The 18,302-nt window shown below is 41.0% G+C and overlaps 1 protein-coding gene and 1 long non-coding RNA gene across 2 annotated transcripts; both read right to left on the minus strand.

The window, feature by feature from the left end:
* Positions 1-2,103: 2,103 nt before the first annotated feature.
* On the minus strand, positions 2,104-5,923 carry LOC134162068 (uncharacterized). The gene is made up of 2 exons (XR_009964178.1): positions 3,720-5,923; positions 2,104-2,496 (listed from the first exon to the last, which is right to left on the minus strand). It is a non-coding gene; the product is annotated as an uncharacterized LOC134162068 (long non-coding RNA).
* An 887-nt stretch (positions 5,924-6,810) lies between these two features.
* Positions 6,811-17,566, minus strand: TIGAR (TP53 induced glycolysis regulatory phosphatase). Its single transcript, XM_062615535.1, has 6 exons — positions 17,429-17,566; positions 15,413-15,450; positions 14,546-14,667; positions 10,479-10,556; positions 8,657-8,767; positions 6,811-8,246 (listed from the first exon to the last, which is right to left on the minus strand). Exons 1-6 carry the CDS (start codon positions 17,458-17,460, stop codon positions 7,788-7,790), a joined length of 840 nt encoding a protein of 279 aa, XP_062471519.1. The 5' UTR covers positions 17,461-17,566; the 3' UTR covers positions 6,811-7,787.
* Between the last annotated feature and the right edge of the window lie 736 nt (positions 17,567-18,302).

An 18,302-nucleotide genomic window follows, 5' to 3' on the forward strand; every position in this document is an offset into this window, starting at 1 on the left:
CTCGAGTGAGTAAATGCCATTAGCAGTGTCTGAGATTTTTTTGTCTCACTATCCCCTGTGTTTTTCAGCCTCATAGGATGCATCTTCTGGGGTGTTTCATTCACCACAACTATGAAAGGTCTGTGAAAGGTGATAAGGAAAAAGTGTTAGTAGGTGTAGACTGACCATGAAGGGATTGTCATCTCTACTGGGAAACAACTCCTGCGACCCAGAAGCAGTGGGAAACCACTGATCTAGCAGCTAAGTCCACTAGGAAATATTTGTCATCCTGGCTTCAAGATCTTAGGATAAAAGATGCTTGGTAAATTACCATTACTGCTCACTTATTGCTGCTCATACAAACCATTGTAACTCCATTCCTAGGGCTATGCTAAGGCTCTGTTTTGCAGCAAAACAACCCCATCAGTGTTTCACCCCTCCTTCTTTTGCCAGGGTGGGGTTTTGGAATTACACAGCTTGATGCTTTGATATACCCTTATATCTTCCCTTCCGAGACAGTGCTCTTTCCGCCCAGAGCTGATGAAGGTGCAAGGACAAGGGGCAGAGGAGACTGAGCTGGCCCTTTCAAGACCTCCCAGCTATTTTTTTTTCTATTGCTAGATTTTATTTCACTGCAGACTATGTAATTTTACAAAGTGCTCTTCAGTAATAATCCTGTAATCCTGTTTGAGAACAGTCCCAGGCAGTAGAGCTTGCCTAAAGTACTGAACAATGTAACAGCTTAACATCTGCTCATGCAACCACTGTTTCTGCTCTCCTGCCTGCTGTGCAGGCCTTTGCTAGGATATTTTCATCACCCACCATTCTGTCTTCCCCTACCCTTGTCTTCAACCCTTATCCTGATTTAACAGGGATTCGCCCTCTTTTTACATTATTATCTGATTCTGTGTTTTTTAGAAAATCACAGACATTCAAAGAAATTCCATGGCTAGGAAAGAAAGAGCTTCATACAGAGGATTTATGCTGGAGCAGAAAAACAACATTTCTGCACCCTTTTCAGCCAAGCCCCTGTGTTTTTCACAAGGACGAATGAAGTTTTGAGTTATGTATGCTTGTGAAAGGAGCATGAAAAAAAGAGTAGGGTGCCAGTCAGATACAGGTCTCGAAGGCTACCTAGAGATGAAGATTATGAGATGTATTTGGCTACTCAAAGAAATAAGAGACCCCTTCATTTTTTTTTACCTGGAGTAGTTGTGCTAACATAGGAAGACAGCACCTATGAAGGGTCACACCTGGTTCAGGCTCCTGTTTCTGACAGTAACCAGAACCAGGCATCTGAAAGGATAGTTCCAATAATGATAACGTAGCGCCTGCTTTTTTCCAAGCCTTGTCACACTGTTTTAGATCCTGGAGCATGACGATTCACACATCTTAGAACATCCTTGCGCTTCCCTTTAACCTTTATTCCTTTAATTCTGTAAAACTTCATTAAGCTACCACACATCCCAGTCTACTCTGTGTTCTGTTAAGTGATATTATCTGGATAATATCTAACAGAAATTGAGTATTTTGCTTAGTAACCTAGTTGAGGGCTAGGTGGTTTTGCTGAAGCACACTGTGGACAGCAGCTTGAATTAGACCACAAACCCATTCCAGTACTCTGAGCAAATCCTCATCCCCAACAATTCTTCCCTGCATTCAAACAACATCTGGTGTATAAGCCAGGAGTCTATTTGCTGAGGCTAAGGCACAATCCTAGATGCAGCCTAGATGTTTTCAGAAGAGAGAAGGACCGATTTTAAGACTCAAGAAGTAGTTAAGATTGGCAAATTAGCTAAATTTAACTTCCATTTCTATGATTGCTTGGGTGTTTCACTGATTTTGAAGTCCTTCTGTAAAGTAGGTCTCCCCTTCTTCAACCCTAAATGAAATTCATGTGCCCAAGAGTGAGCTTCATTCCTGTCTGTAAGCTTTCAGGGTAAGCAACATAGGAAGTCACAGAGTTTAAAACCAGCAACTTCCCAAGTGGAATATTGCCTACTTGTTCCCCCAAACTTAACCATGCATTAAGCACCAGCTCCCGGATCTGCTGGTAACAGGAAGTCTTTTACAAAATGCTGTTGGTGTTTTATCTGAATAACTCGGAGGTTTTGATTTATTTAACCCATTTTCAAGGTAGAACTACATTTCCCAGCTCCTCCAGCAAGAATTACAGGTGAGATCTCATCAGTGCCTGCACAATGGCAATGACTGTACAATGATTCCTTACCTGGATGAAAGGCACCTTTCAGGATCAGGCTTGCCTTTCTAAATTCAACATCACCAACTCCCCACTGTCAGTCAGAAGTTAGTATTACCCCAGGTTTTTCTCCTCCATTGTTTTCAGCAATTATCTTCCAGTTTGTAGAGGATATTCTTGTCATTGGTACCAAAGTGCTGTGGTGGGTGGTTTCATGCCATGTCTTTAATTTCACACCTCCAATTCATCATTTCCTCCTCTGCATGATATTCTGACTTAGTTGTTGATGATGATTCCTCACTAATATTTCCACATTCCTATATTTTTATTCAAAGTCATAAAAAAAAAATGCCCCTTAACTTAAGTAGCAACTTTGCTCCAGCTCAGTGCTTGACCTCGGACGTTACTACTTACTCAGATGCCCATAAATTGCTTGCATACCTACTTCACCTTTTTTTTTTTTCTCTAGTAACATTTATCTTTTCCAGTTGAGCTGATGGTTTCCATCGAGGCATGGTGTCAAGTGCTCAATTAAAATTCACCTAAATCATTTTCCATCATTTTTGCCTTGCTAAACATAAGTTCTTCCATTAAAGGACTATCAGTTTAGTCTAGTGTGAACTACTTATGGCAAAAATTCATTTAATTATAGTCAAGGTTTCATTTACCTCTCTTGTCTGTAATTACATTCTCCTTCAGCATTAATTCTAATGCCTCGAATGTTATTAAGGTGAAACTAACAGTTCTGTAAGATTACTTTGTCCTCTGTTCTCAAATAAAAAATATTTTATTTCCTATTCTCTAGTCACACAGTTCCACACCCAACTTGACAGATCTATTTAAAATACTTGCTTACGGATGTGTAATTTTAGATGTGCTTTCAGAATTCTGGGATAAAGATTAGTCATTTCCCCTGACAGAAGCATATTAAATTCTTTAATTCTTGGCTTTAAATGTGGTATTTTGCCTTTCCTCATTCCCATCATCCATCTTCTTTCACCCTTGTGTTCAATACTGCCATAAATGAAGTAATTCATTTGGGGGATATAATTTAAGACCATTCAATCTCTCCTCCATCTACACACTACAACATTTCTGATACTCCTTTTGTTGTTTTCTATTTTGATATACACATATCTCAAGATGGTTTTGCTACTGGCTTTAATTTATTTTGCAAATTCTCATTATTTCATATCTAGCTTCTTTCTACTCCTTATAGTTTCTTTCCCAGAACCAGTAACTCATTCGGAAATGACTCTTGATCCAATCAGGCCTAGAGACCCTCCCTGCCATTTTTGCCTGTTTGTGATATAACTAGGCAATTTTTACACCTCTAATTTAAACAAGCAAAGCTTTCCCCCTTTCTTCCATATTAAGTCCATTTAAGGCTCTTAGGTATAGTTGATCTTGCTAATTTTGTGACTCTTCAGTACAGCTGACCTTATGAAACTAATTTTGTGATTCTTGCCCTTCTGAAATAAAACCTTTTTAAATTCAATTTTCAATAGCTAGCTCTTCCAAAAATATGCTCATGACCTACCACAGTCAAGTCTAGTGCATCACCACTGCTTCACTTCACCTATGGCTTGATCAACCAACTGGGCATTAAGAGGGAGAGAAAAGATCACATCTAGTTATGCTCCAAAAGGGGTTCTGCCTGGACCTCAAGTGCATTCCTTTAGCGCCCAGTAATTGCCTAGTCCCGATTTGTGTTTTTACCCTGGTACCCTCCTATGCCCATAGTCTCAGGGACCTCTGCTATTGTTCTCTGATTGTGCTCTCAGGGGCCCCACTGCCATCTTCTGGTGTTCAGGTAGGATATTCGTAGACTCATCCAGGGCTCCCTGCCTGCCAGAAAACCCCAGGGATGTTCACAAGTGACATGAGAGCCATTTCAGCACAGGAGACCTGCCCAAACAGCAGGTTGGATTTACCACACACAACCAGATCATCCACACAGCAGGTCTGCCATAGCTGTGGGTGTCAGGGAAACAGCTCACATACTGTGCAGTTGATATGTGCTCATGCAGCTGCCATTTGCCTGGGATTACTACATATTCAGAAACCTCAGGCTCATGGCCAAAGCCCTCAAAAGAGGGACACATCTGGGGAAAATCTGACATATTTTAGGTCCAGGCATGTGGGCTGTGGATCTGAGGCAGTCTCATGAAATACCAAAAGCTTGGATAGAGAATACATCTGAACTCAATTCTGTATGTAAAAAAACCCAACCAAACCTCTTCCTATTGCAAAGTCAGGGCTATGTCTGGAAAACAGAAACCCAAGCGAGAACTGTGGGAACAGAGCAAGTATCTTGAAAAAGAGCTGATAGTTTAGGGGAAGGAAATTGTGATATTACCAGAGCACTCTGCCAAAAGGCATGCCTGATGACTGCTAGACATTTAGCAGACTTGCCAGGAGATGATGTTGGTGGAGCCAAAACTGAGGAATAAGTGTGCTATCATGCAGGGAATTTTGAATTCTGATTTGTCTGTACTGTCACCTTTTCCAAATCAAGCCCAGCCTGGAAAAGTACTGCCTAAACATGAATGATGACTTTATCAAAGGAGGGAACAACTTTGCTACCTTCTGAAGCATGCCTATTTTGGGAGATTACCACTGGACTCTTCAGCAAAAGAAAAGATCAGCTCAGAAAGGAGGGGACTGAGTTTCCTTTTGATCTTGGTGTTCTTCACAGTCACCTTTTCTTCTCCTATTCCACCTGAAAAGACCTGTCAAGACAGCTTTTATTTTAACCTTGACCAGTTTAAAAGACTGGCAATTGGTTATGTCACATCTGACTACAGGCCATTATGTGGACAAGCTGAGATATTTCTAACATTTATTTCAGCACTATTTTCCCACAAAGGTATTCAAAAGGAATGTACCTTTTTCTTATCACTTGAAATTCTTATCATCCTGGTAATGTATTTAACAGCTTGATCTGCTTCCACAGCCTCTCTCGCATCTTGGCAGCTACTGCTGAAAATCCACCCTGTAGTTAAAGCCTTGTCTCCTGCTGCTAATTAGAGACTGGCATTTCACAAGGACAAAACATTCATTGCCCACTACTGAGTAATCCCTCAAATATTTATGTTCTGTTACTATTCCTAACAGAACCATCTATAACTGCAGCTCTCCTTTCCCATGATCCCAATAAACTGTATGGAATTACTGTACAAATGTGCAAGAGTCACTTTATTAAAAGAGCAAGAAGACAGATGTCATCTCAGTGTCGATTTAAAGACTTTAAAAGACCAGTGCTGTATATAGACCTAAAGAAAAAAAGACTTTACAATTAACTTCAGAAGCTTCCAAAATTACTGATTTACTTTTTAATGCATAGAGAAGCTTACATCTGATATGATGAAGGTGAAATAATACGTAACTGTATTAGGGGAGGCTATAAGATTACCTACGCCAGCATCCTGACTCCAACAATGTCAAGTGCAGATACACACGGGAAGACTGCAATAGAGGAACTGCAGAACACACTTGACTGCTTATACTCCCCCAGCCACTGGCACATGTTTTTGCACCAATTTAGTGTGTTTTATAAAGTGTTGATTAGGACATTCTAGCTCTTAAGTTTTTAATTGAAAAATGTTATTTCATTAACATAGGAGCTGTTTAGAAAACTGGAACAGTTTCACCCTTTGATATTTTTCATGGTCAGGCACTATTGTATCATCTGCATGCCCTATGGAAGAGTTAACCCAAGATAAAAGAATTTGTTAACAGTAATAGAGAGTAATTTATTAACAGTAATAGAGTCAAAGATCCATAGATCTATCTTCCTCATAGAAGAATAACACCCAAGTGGCAAAGCATTTAACAAGTAGACGTTCCCCCTGGATATTAACCTCATCAGCAAGAGCAAAGTGTTAATTAACATGCTTGAGGGTAGGCAAGAAAACAAAAGAAACCTCTTAAACTCAGGGAAGCACATAAATCACCAGTGTGTTTTGAAATATTTGACAAAAGTTACTGACTTAAGGCAGGATTAGGTGCCCACTCATTTTCTAGCTGATGAAGGATGCACATTTTCAACTTGGTTACTCTGGCTCCAAGAAGTATTAATGGAATGACCGACAAAATTCAGGACATGACAATTACAGAAAAGTTCTAGCTATTTTAAGACCAGCAGTCTCCTGCTATGTAAGCAGCCTTCCTGAAATAAATGGGCACTACCACGGACAGGCAAATTAAGAATGGCTCACCCTCTGCCATTAACTCTGTTAGTAGTCATCAATAAAACTTTTTTGCCTTCTTTGGCTGTGATCAATTTAGTATTCTCTGCTTCAAGGTAAAGAAACCAAGTAGTTTAAAGGACACTGGACAGCATATTTTTAAAAATTATGAAAAAGTTAAAACTTCAAACAGTTAATTTTGAACAGTTGCAAGCAATTTAAGTATATCCTCAACATTTTACACCAGTGGTTCTTCCAGGTAAGAGTCAGGATAGTGCTGATCCGTTAGCCCTAAAAAAGGCTCTTTTTCACAGTAAGAGACCAGCGTAGGGTTTTTCAGGGCTAAAAAAAACAAACGGGAAGTTATATGACCTGAGTAATGCTTCATAAAGTAATATCAACAAAGATTTTTACCTCAAAAGAAATACAGATGAAATGGAGTTCTATTCAGAAGCCTTTATTTTTTAAACAGGCTTAAAATACGCAAATGAAGAAAAAGTATGTGGACATAAATAACATAAATCAGATAGTCACACTCCAAACACCCTAGCTGGGAAAGAATGCAGTACTAAAGCAACTACAGTCATCCAGCGATCAAACTTGCCTAATTCGAGGCAAAACTACTCATCCATCAAGTACCTGATATAATTGACAAAAGGATTCCAGTCAGGTATGACTCACCCTATTGACAAGGTTCCTTTTCAGAAGAGAGACCGTTATTTCAACTATGTTCACATGAGGTTCCTCATCCTGCTTACAGTTAAAAATAAATACTTTATGTTCGTGTACAGTGCTCTTCAACAGAGGTCTCAAAAACCCTAATGGTTTCTTACAAAACACTCCTGAGAGGTAGGTGTATCATCATCCCCTCTTCACAAATGGAAGAGAGATTTGCCCAGAGTCTCACAGCTACTTAGCACCAGAGCCAGGAACATGTCTCCTGACTCTGTACCAAACCTTTTCCACTAGACAATGCTCCTTTTTATGTTATACAACTGCATTCCAAAAAAGTTATTTTAAGACAATATATGTTTAATATTACAATATAGCATATTGTAATAAAACAATGATACAGTACAGTTCATCTTTGAGGTACCATTCTTCTCACCTCCCCAACTCTTTTACTGGGGGAAAACCAAATAATTATGGACTAATGAAGTTTCTGTAGGTGTAGATATACAACTGACTAAGTATTAAGTTTCTGTTCATAAAGAACATTTATGTTATTTCACAAGTGCCAACTTATATCAGGCACTAGGACCATGCAAATCATGTTATTTTAAGACGGTAAGCAGTTGCATGTCTTAATTTTTGCAGTTTAATGTCAATAATTCCAGTCAATCTCAGTACTTACTACAGATATCTTTTCCAAGTGCAGGATAATGATGATCTAGAACCACTTCCTCCTACAAAGCTTCTTAAAAGACTTTTTGGGCTACACATTCAGCTCCCACATCTACTAAGTGAGAATCTTGATTTAGACAAACACATGTGATTTCAGGTTTTAACAAATTTCCATTTTCAAGTTTTATAACAAAGTGACTAACTCCTGTGTTGGGACTGACAGAAGACAACTGAGACTTTGTTAAATCTGATGGCAAAGTACAGTTAAGATGTGAAACAAAATAACCAATCCAGTTCCTCATGTAGGCTCCATGACTCACCACTAATATATTGGCATCTAGTATTTTAGAAACTCCACCGTTATCACAGCTAAGTTCTGTTTCACTGCAGTGGTTCGTCCAAGGGAAAACAAACTGTTCTTCAGATGTTCCTGAGTTTCTGCTTCCTGCACCATGGACATCTTGCTCCTTCTGTTCCAATTCAACAGCTAGCTGACACAGAAATTCAAAGAAATCCCTTGCACGTTCTTTTACCTACAGGGAAAGGTCAGAAAAGATCATTGTGAAGCATGCAAGAGACTTTGCCTTTCAGAAATCTGAGATGGAACTACTTCAGTTAAAAGAAAAACATTAATCACAGACAAGTCTCAGAAATCAGTGAGAAGTTACTGAATGCTGGAAAAACTCCTCTGCCCTTCGAAGCCAAGGCTGGAGGTAATTGCTATCATCCTTCTCCAAATGACAGCTTCATGAGGAGACAATCTCAAAATCAATACTATAGTTCTAAAGAGATTCCCTACTTGGCAGACACTGTAATCAGGTCAAGTGTTTTCAGCTAATAAAATAACGACCTTTAGATGGGCTACGCTCTCAGTAAGATGTTTGAAAGTACGTATGCAATAGCTGCATCTGCACTGAAAGTAAGGCGCAAATAAATACCATACTTCATCCAGTGTTTCTCCTCCAGAAGGCGTGAATGAAGGACATTGCTCTCCAGCAGCCTTTGCCATAGCCTTGAGGTCAGCCAAAGGCCTTCCTTCTGCAACACCGTATTTCTGTAAGAAACCAGAGACGGTTTAGCCAGATGTATCAAGTCTCCGGTACCATTTTCAATACAAACATCTCTTAAGAGCTTTGTTTTAATGGATTCTCGAGTGTAACACACGGGCTTAACTACTTTTTACATTTTATTCCAATACTGGGGGAGGAGGTAACTTCTATCTGCTATTTAAGCTAAATGTATACATACAAAGCGTGCGTATATATATATATATATATATATATATTTGCTGGTGTGCACGCGTATATTTTCAACACTCATTCTTAGCATACAAAATTCAAGTGTCTTTGTAACTGACACTACATTGCAAACACCTCTGTATGTTGCTGTTCACATCAAGATAACTGTACTGTCAAATGTTGTTACGCACATTCCAGAAACCCTGATGTTGATGACTAGGATACAGACACATACTTCTTACTGGGGCTTTCTAGACTTCTATGTCACTATCCACTTATTACAGCACCTAACTGCATATCCACAACAATTAATTTATTAGTCTTCAGAATTTAAAAGTATTGAAACACATCTATTTAAGCCTCTCAATCTCTTTCTCTACAGCAAAATATTGAGAGTTTAAGAACACTAAGACAGATATGAAGAATTCAGTGCCCTGAAACTGATGAAAACGAAATCCTAATCTTATTTTCCTAGATTTCTCTCATGAAAGCAAGGCACAAGAGAATAAAACTTTCCTAATAGGATCAATGACATATGTTCTCTTAAAGTACTTTGCCTCTTTTCATGCAATTCAAACTTAATTCCAGTTATAGAGTAGTGACTTACAACCTGTGTCCTGCAGATACTGTACTGGCATTTCTATACATCCATACAAGTGCTATAAAAGGGGGAAACAAGCATACCAGTGTAACTTTCTAAAATTCTGTATTAGAAACTGTAATAGCTTTTTAAAATATCAGGTGATAAAGCAACTAGAGGAGTTTGGGAGAAATTTACTTGCTGATTTCAGTGGAAGAACTGGAATTTCCGACAGAAAACAAAGATCCAAATGGGAAATGCTACAATCATGTAATGCTCCTTAAACATGTATTTGCATGCTGGCAGTATGCCAACCCACTTTTGGTTTTGTAGCATTTCCTTATTTAAAATTCAGATGACAGTCTTACTGTAGCATCTGAAGGGTGGTTCATACTAGCAGTAACAGCCAGCATCTGAATTTATTCTTAGCAAGACATACTTAAAACCAGACAGGAGGTACATGATGCCTGTTATCAGGCAGAGAAGCTAATCAGGAAAGGAGATTGTTCCATAGACAGAAGAAAGCTTTCCAGGAGTCCTTGTGCAAATGAAAAGGTATAAACAGCTGAAAAGTCAACACTGAGTTGTGCCATCAGGCTAGAGAAGGTAAGCAGAGAAAGTATCTTTAACACTTTACATATGGAGTTAGAAAACAGCTAAGCTTTTTATTACACTTAAGATAATTCCCTCTACACTAAATCTTACCTTACATCACTAAAGCATCACAGTTACAGCACTAATCACTACATTTTGGCTTTGCTTCACAATTCTGCAAATGATTTATAATACCCAATGTGAAGCGTTCAGTTTTCAGTGACTAAAAGTACATCAAACAGTGTTCTCCACTATTAAATTTACCATTTAATAAGCCAAGATACCCATCAATAGCAAGTTACATTTCAAATTGTTCAATGTTCAATATTAAAACATACTGGTTTGGCACTTACTCTCTCTCGAAGTCTTGCATCACACTTGATTTCCAAATCTTTGCAAAACTTATTTTTTCCTAGAATTGTGGCAGCAGTCTAAAAAGTGAATACAAGTCACACCAATGAGCTGTTTTCTCATGGAATAGCCAGACCATCTTAGACCACCACATCCAATGTCAATCACACTAGCAGGACCCAAAAATCCAAGATAAAAAGGCTTTCAGCTAGTAGTCTCTCTCAGAATTGGATATAAGGCCTGTGTCAGGCCATAAAAGGCAGAAAACCTGCATCTTCTGAAAGTTCTTTCACAATTCAAAGCCCAGAACAGTTGAAGACATTTAGCACCTATGAAAGGTGTGCAGCAAGATGAACAGCAGCACAGGATTTACCAGGATAAAAGCCACATCTTCTCTCAAGTATACTGCCACTCACAAAGCAATCATGCCAACACATTCTTTGTAGTATGTAGATCAGATTCACAAGCAGTACATTCCTAAAAACTGATCAGTTAATCCAACCACAAAAGAAAAAAAATGTAACATCTAACAAATGAAATTACATTCTGGCAAGTGGCTGCTTAATGCAACTCAGAAACCAACTACTCCTGAAGCAGTTAAGAGGCAGGAGGATGTTTGCTGCAACTAACTGAAGTTGTTACAAGGAGGAAACGCACTGGATGATACACTTGAAAGGAGGAAAAAAAAATACCTAGCTTATTGTATTCATCTGCCTCTAGATGGCATGGCTAAGAGACAGAGAAAACCAAAAGGGCTTAGTTTGCTCTTAACAGGATGACGAGCCTTGTACTATACATCTTTTTCTTCCTTCCAAGAAAACATGATTTTGGGAGTGCAGGGAGGGCAAGACGACTGATGAAGAAGAAATTCTGATACCACTTCGGAAAAAGTATTGCCTAATGGAGGCTCTAATGTGTTGGATATCGCATACCTGTCTGGCTGCCACAGGAGCTAACCTCCTCCTGTTCTTACATGCAGTAGTGTGTGAAGGCCATACTGGATTCACATACCAGTTTTGACTGGTAATATCAGCTGGAAGTATTGTGCAAATGTCCATGTCCAAACAAAATGACATTCAAAGGACTCATTTTGAAAAGGCTCCTTGGATTCTGACAAATAATAAAAAACTTCGTTGTACTAAGAAGATTTTATGACCTATTTAATGCATTGCTCAGAAAAGGCTTTAAGTTGCAACTTCAAATTTCTGCCACAGGAAAACATCAAAATTCAGACGCTTCCCTGTAAATATGAGTAACATAGTTATTCATAGTATGATAATATTCTGAAATTTCTCCAGGGCTGAGATCCTGTTCACTACATAGAATAGACAATGCTCACCTACTGAGCACTAACACATACTCTTGAGTTGCAAGTATTAAACATGAAGCCTTATTTACTCTGCTGAAACCAAAATATGTTCCAAGAGCTTAACTTCCTCACAGTTTCCCTATGCCACCATTTACTAGAATATAATGCTTCAGAAACATTACTGAATCTTCACATTACCACAGTGAGAGAATGGATATGAGCCCCATTTCATACATGGAGAAGACTCAAAAGATTATCTTTGATTCCTTCCCAGGGCCCAGCCTGTCCCAGTCCTGAACCTGGTTTCACTACTGCACAGTTCTTGTTCCAACAGCATTAGCACCTCACATAGGCCCCATATTCCCCTACAGACTTTGTTGTTATGCTCTGTTAAGCTTTGTGGTCTTACGGAGTTCTGCTGTGTTCACAAAACATCCTAGTCTGCCCAACTAGTCTTTTTGTATTTTCACATTGCTGGTCTGCCCTGCTTTCTCCTGCACTGCTGATTTCTGAAGCCAGTCTCTGACCCCCTTTCTAGGCTTAGTCTCTCAAGCAGGCTTCCCTGCAAAGTTTCTTCCTGCATTTCTCATACCTACTATTCATGTTGCATCTCCTGTAGCTCTTGGAATTCCTGCCCAGGTAGTACAACTCTCTCTGCACACATCCCCATTTTCTCCTATCCTGCTCAGTCTTGCATGTTCAGCTGTTAGCCATGTGCAGTAGCCAGGGGACTTCACACGACTCCTGGTTCCAGTAACCACTGCACAACCTGACTACAGCTGATGCAGGAGACTTTGCAAGGAAAAGTAAACTTTATCACTAACAGTTTCTTTTAAAACAATTTTTTATCTCTTTTGCAAGGGAACTTATACATTCCTCTCATACTTGAGCTATGAAGTGACAGCGTAGTAAAATCTTCATAGATTTGCAGATGCCAAAAAAGTGAGTTCCAAGCAAATGGAAACTGCAGGTTTGCCCATCTTTGAAAAGCTTGCACAAAGTCTGGATAGCTTGTCAAAAAAAATAAAATAGCAAAATACATTTCCCTTTTGCAAAGGACAAATTCAGGTCTGTCTTCTACACTATGAGCATGCAAATGTTTCTCATAGAAAAGGTTGTCTCTAAAATAAGGAATAAAATTAGCAAGCTCACTCTCAAGTGGCTGAGTGTTCAAAAACAATTCCCCTAAGGCAGGCACACAGCACAGAGTCCCATGAACATTATAACACACTATTAATAGAATCATAGAATAGTTAGGGTTGGAAAGGACCTTAAGATCATCTAGTTCCAACCACCGCCACGAGCAGGGACACCTCACACTAAAACATGTCACTCAAGGCTCTGTCCAACCTGGACTTGATCACCGCCAGGGATGGAGCAACAACTTCCTTGGGCAACCCATTCCAGTGCCTCACCACCCACAGAGTAAAGAACTTCCTCCTTATATCCAATCTAAACTTCCTCTGTTTAAGTTTTAATCCATTACCCCTTGTCCTATCACCTCCATCAGATACTGGAAGGCTGCTATGAGGTCTCCATGCAGCTTCTCTTCTCCAGGCTGAACAGCCCCAACTTTCTCAGCCTATCTTCATACGGGAGGTGCTCCATCAGTCTTATGGCCCTCCTCTGGACTTGTTCCAACAGTTCCATGTCCTTTTTATGTTGAGGACACCAGAACTGTACTGTAATGTTTCTAAATATCATCGCTACCATTCACACACTCAAAGGAAGTGACTTATCAGGCAGTTATAAGGCATTTTTAAAATACCTAATTATTGCAGTACTCTCTTCCTGTCTCTCCAGTTTGCTTTCTGCCTAAGTTGTGCTGCTATAGCAGTTCATGGGGCTGTGCTGCAAAACTGTTGACTAATGTTGATGATCTATGTTTTAAGGGAAAAAAGGTGATTTAAGCTAGATTTTGTGGATCTGGTTTACATCAAGACTTCGCAGTCTTTTGTAGCAGGACAATGGAGGGAAAGGCAAGCAACCAGCAGGGCTATCAAGAACTGCTTAGTTGTTTCAATGATGTGAAACCTACACATCTCCTGAAATCACGGCATCAGTCAAAGCAGAGAGAATTAAGGACAGGGCTTCCACAGGAGACATGACCTTCCTTCAACAGCTGATCATGAGATCAAAAACCTCTACCTTTCAGAGCTCTGTTTCCTAAAGTTTTTGAGCATTTTGTAACTTTGCACACAAAATTACATGGAATCCCATTCAGTAATTAACATTTTTTCCTCTTTAATTAACCTACAAAAATAGTACATCAAGATGAGAAGTGTGCTATTTATTCAAATCCAACCTCTCCACATACTTAATGATCATTGCACTGAATTTACAGCAAAACTTGATCTTGCCTATATTGGCTTGCATTCCTCAGAAAGACACAGCAAATATCACAGCAAATTTGTTTTGTTTCTTCAAAGAAAAACTGACTTCAGCCTGTGTTACTTCTCAGTCCCAATTACTCCTTTAGTAAGAACCTATGCCCATAAAAAATAACAGCAAATCCATTAGAACAACATTGCAAAACATCCTGCAAAGCAAGGTAGCCTTCACTGGCTCCTAACAGAGCTGTTCTCATTGAAATTTCTTCAGAGGCCTTCTTGAATTCTACAAAACTCAAATTGCAGTTCTAAGTCCCTCAAAATACCTTTTGGCTCTCTCTCACTGTATTATTTTTTGCATCACCAATAGCAAATAAATGCCAAATTCTGAAGCTAATATTTACATTCAGTTGCCTCAAAAAGCACTTGCCTGCTTTGCTCGAAGAAGGTCACTTGAGAAGACATGAGTAAACTTCACATTACTGAGAAACAAACCAGCAGCATCTGCTTGTCTGAAACCAGTTGCAGAGAGCGGCTCATCCACTCCTTGACCTAAAAAATAAAAACCCATCAACATTAAGACATGCAAATTTTTGATCATTTAGCTGAGCAAGCACAGCAGCAATAAAGAATCTGCTCAGTCATGATAAAATCCTTCTCCTTCAGTAAAGTCAGCCTCTGGTAAAAGTCACTGTTCCTCTGGCCTTTCATAAACCATCACACAGATGACAGAAGTGGGAGTACAGACTAAGAATACAGAAGGATCTTTATTGATCTTTATATTAATGTATTCATACGACAAATTTAAACATTAAACAGACATACATTTTCTAAACATAAGCAGTCATTTCAGAACATTTGTCCTTTTAAGAATGTCACTGGTAGGCTTCCTGGAAGAGGTGCCTCACAACTGAAATTGAAATGCTATAAACAGACTGTTGATTGTAAAATAAGAAAAAGGACATTACAATTGAGATAATGCTGCTGATACTAAAATACATCTACGGGGAAAAAAAAAAGCCACGTACATGGGAGAGTCAAGTCATTTGCTGATATTCTGTGGAGATCCACTTAGAACCTTCATAGTAGTATGTAGTTGATAGCTGTATGTAGTATGTAGTTGATAGTGGTAAAACTATCAAGCTAATGTCTTGGCTTACAAATAACACCTGTTAAGGTTTACAACATTATTCCATAATAATACTTAACATTTCAGGAATTGGTTGCAGGATTTCCCATTCTGCAGGGAAGAATAATTTTCCACCTCTAACAAGCTCGCGGAGTAACTGATACTAACCTTGCAGTATCTTGTCTTTGTTGTACCTTGTTTCTCCACTGAAAGAGATTATAAACAAAAAAAAATTAACTCACCATGATTTTGCTGAATGTTCAAAACCATTATTGTATTAGGCACCAACAAGAGACAGCAGAGTCTGGATATGAAAAACGAGATATAATACAGCACAGCCTCTTTTCAAAACCACATATCTGAAGACTTTTAAACAACAAAAAAAACACCCCATATTTTCAAGTGGTCAACCCCAATCATGCCTTCAATATTTACTAAGACAAACCCACCTGGAATGAAAGGAAGTAATTTCTTAAATTTATCATAAATGCAGAATAATGTATCTATTACAATTACACCTCCATGCTGGAGAGAGAGAAGTTGCAGCAAGACTCTGGAGCCCTCTTATGAAAAATCTATGCTAGCCAACTGGACCGCTGTAGTTTAAAGGGAAGCCAATTCAAGAGATTATCAAAGACAGCAGCAGAGCAGGCTGCACACCTTGAAGAAACAGCATAACAAGCCAGAGCTGTAGAAAAACTAGTAGAATGAACATCACCTTCTTTATGAATATTCTACCTTGAAAACCATAATTGACAGTATTTCATGAGAACAGTGACTAAAACTATGAGCAGACTTATTTAGGCGGGAAAGTCTAACAACTAAACTTCACATGAACAAAGTTAAAATCCCTCACCTGACTGAAATGTCACATGCTTAAGTTTTTGCATTACTAAGTCCAAGTGCTCTACTTGGTTTTTATACAGAGAGCCATCAACAAGCTTCATGGAAAGCCCTCAAGATGAGCCTCAAAGAGGTAACTGATCGCAGAAGGCTAGTACCTTTAAGGCAAATCACTGTATTTCAGTATGCTTTAGACTCGTGCACAAGGGGGGGAAATTTAATTCTTTAGGCTTGCTCCATGTCCTGACAGCTACTTTCAGCATATATTATGCTAAAGGAGAAAAAAGTTTAGCTTTACTAAAAATTAGACAGTTAATTACTGCCAGCTGCAGGAAACTGGAGCTATTCAGCCTAGTTGACTACAAATCTTTGTCAATATCCACTGCAGCCTGAAGGCAAAACTCAGTAACTTCAATGAAGGCTGTCCAGCCTGGAAAAGAGAAGCTGTGTGGAGACCTCATAGCAGCCTTCCAGTATCTGAAGGGGGTCTACAAGGATGCTGGAGGACTCTTCATTAGGGACTGTAATGGGTTCAAACTTAAACAGGGGAAGTTCAGGTTAGATACAAGGAGGAAGTTCTTTACTGTAAGGGTGGTGAGGCACTGGAATGCGTTACCCAAAGAAGTTTTGAACGCTCCATTCCTGGCAGCGTTCACAGATACGTTGGACAGAGCCTTGGGCAACATGGTCTAGTGTGAGGTGTCCCTGCCCATGGCAGGGGGGTTGGAACTAGATGATCTTAAGGTCCTTTCCGACCCTAACTATTCTCTGAGTCTAAGTCACAAACGCCAATTCTTTAATGTTCCACAGCAGAAATGTTAGGAGTGGTAGCACTCTTAAGCAAGCAGCCTGCCCAACCAGAGACCTTGCGGCAGGAGAAAGGTCTCGAGAGCAGCCACCCAAGCATTCCCAAATAGCGCTTACTGACGCTACGTATAACCCCGTACTTTCACCAACACCAAACTGCACTGATGTGGCTTCACCTGTCCGGCCAACTGCAGCGCACGCCACGGCCTCACGCACCCCGGCAGGAGCGGTAACGCCAGCGGCCGTACTCAGGCCATTCCGAGCCAGCCCCTCCGGCTTCAGGGCCGCCTCGACCCCCCTTCCCGCCCCCCTCACGGGACACCCCGGCGCTCACCCCGCCCGCCAAGCCAGCCAGCCAGATTGGCTGACGGCAGCCGAGTGCGCCTAAGGGACGATGGGAGGGGGAGAAGGGGGGGGGTGTCGGAGGGGAGGAACGGAACCCCGCTAACATCACAGCCCGTCCCGGCACTGGAAGGGGGCAGAGGGGAAGGGGTTAAAGGCACCCTGCGGGGCTGGGGGTGCCGCGGTACTCACTGCCGGACGATGGTCAACCCGAAGCGCACCATAGCGCGACCTCACCGGTACGCGCAGGCCCAACCCGGCCCCGCTTCACCCCGCACTGCGGCGCACGGCCCCTCACGCCCACCGGTGGCGTCACGGCCCCGCCCCGGCGTGGCGGCGAAAGGGGGCGGGGTCTGTGCGGAAGCCGTCGGAGGCCGGTCTGTGCCTGTGTCCGTGTGTCAGACCGACCGACCGCCCGTCCGCCCGCCCGCCCGTCCGCTCCGCGCAGGACCCGGCCCCTTCCCCTTCCGCTGGGTCCCCGCTCCGTGCGGCGGACCCTGTGTCCCGGGGTGCCTTGTTCGTGGAGCTGCGTCGCGCTTCCTGCCGGGAGTTCCTCGAGAAACTTGATTGCGCTGGTGGCGGCTTCGTTGCCCTTCTCTGGACCCGCTCCAGACTTGGGAAGTAACAGAGAGGAACTGGGGGGCGGGGGGGGGCGGGGGCTGAGAAAGACAAGCAAACCTACCACCTACACCTCCTCTATATCGGGCTGTTTTCAGACTCGAGAGTAAAGCTGACGCCTGAGCTAGGTACAATAAATCGGCTCTCCTCCTTTGCCTGGCGGTGTGCTTCCTGCGCCAGCTGACAGCATCTGTGGGAAGATACCAGATACTGCATTTTGCAGCTGACGTTCTTGTTGCTTATGCATTACTTTCTGGGTCAGCAGGGGGATGCTTCTTTCAGTTGCTGTGGTTTGACATTCAGAATCTTACCTTGCCTAGTGACAGTGAAAAAGCAAAGAAAAAAAAAAAACCAAGAAAGAAGTCTTACAAAAGCATTTATTTTGCTGTTGTTCCTCCCCACTTACCGTTTTTGAAGATCCATGAAAAAACACATCTCACAAACTGCA

This window comes from Pezoporus occidentalis, unplaced genomic scaffold (assembly GCF_034315485.1).
Source record: "Pezoporus occidentalis ecotype Australia unplaced genomic scaffold, CSIRO_AGI_Poc_V1 ctg182, whole genome shotgun sequence".
NCBI lineage: Eukaryota > Metazoa > Chordata > Aves > Psittaciformes > Psittacidae > Pezoporus > Pezoporus occidentalis.

Bases quoted from the DNA above. Each gene is read 5' to 3' on its own strand.
- TIGAR (XM_062615535.1), bottom strand. From the start codon at position 17,460: ATGGTGCGCTTCGGGTTGACCATCGTCCGGCA. The intron at 8,768-10,478 runs GTAAGTGCCAAA...GGTTTCTTACAG, and splicing joins ATGCAAGACTTCGAGAGAGA to AAATACGGTGTTGCAGAAGG. The intron at 8,247-8,656 runs GTATGGTATTTA...CTTTCCCTGTAG, and splicing joins GAGGAGAAACACTGGATGAA to GTAAAAGAACGTGCAAGGGA.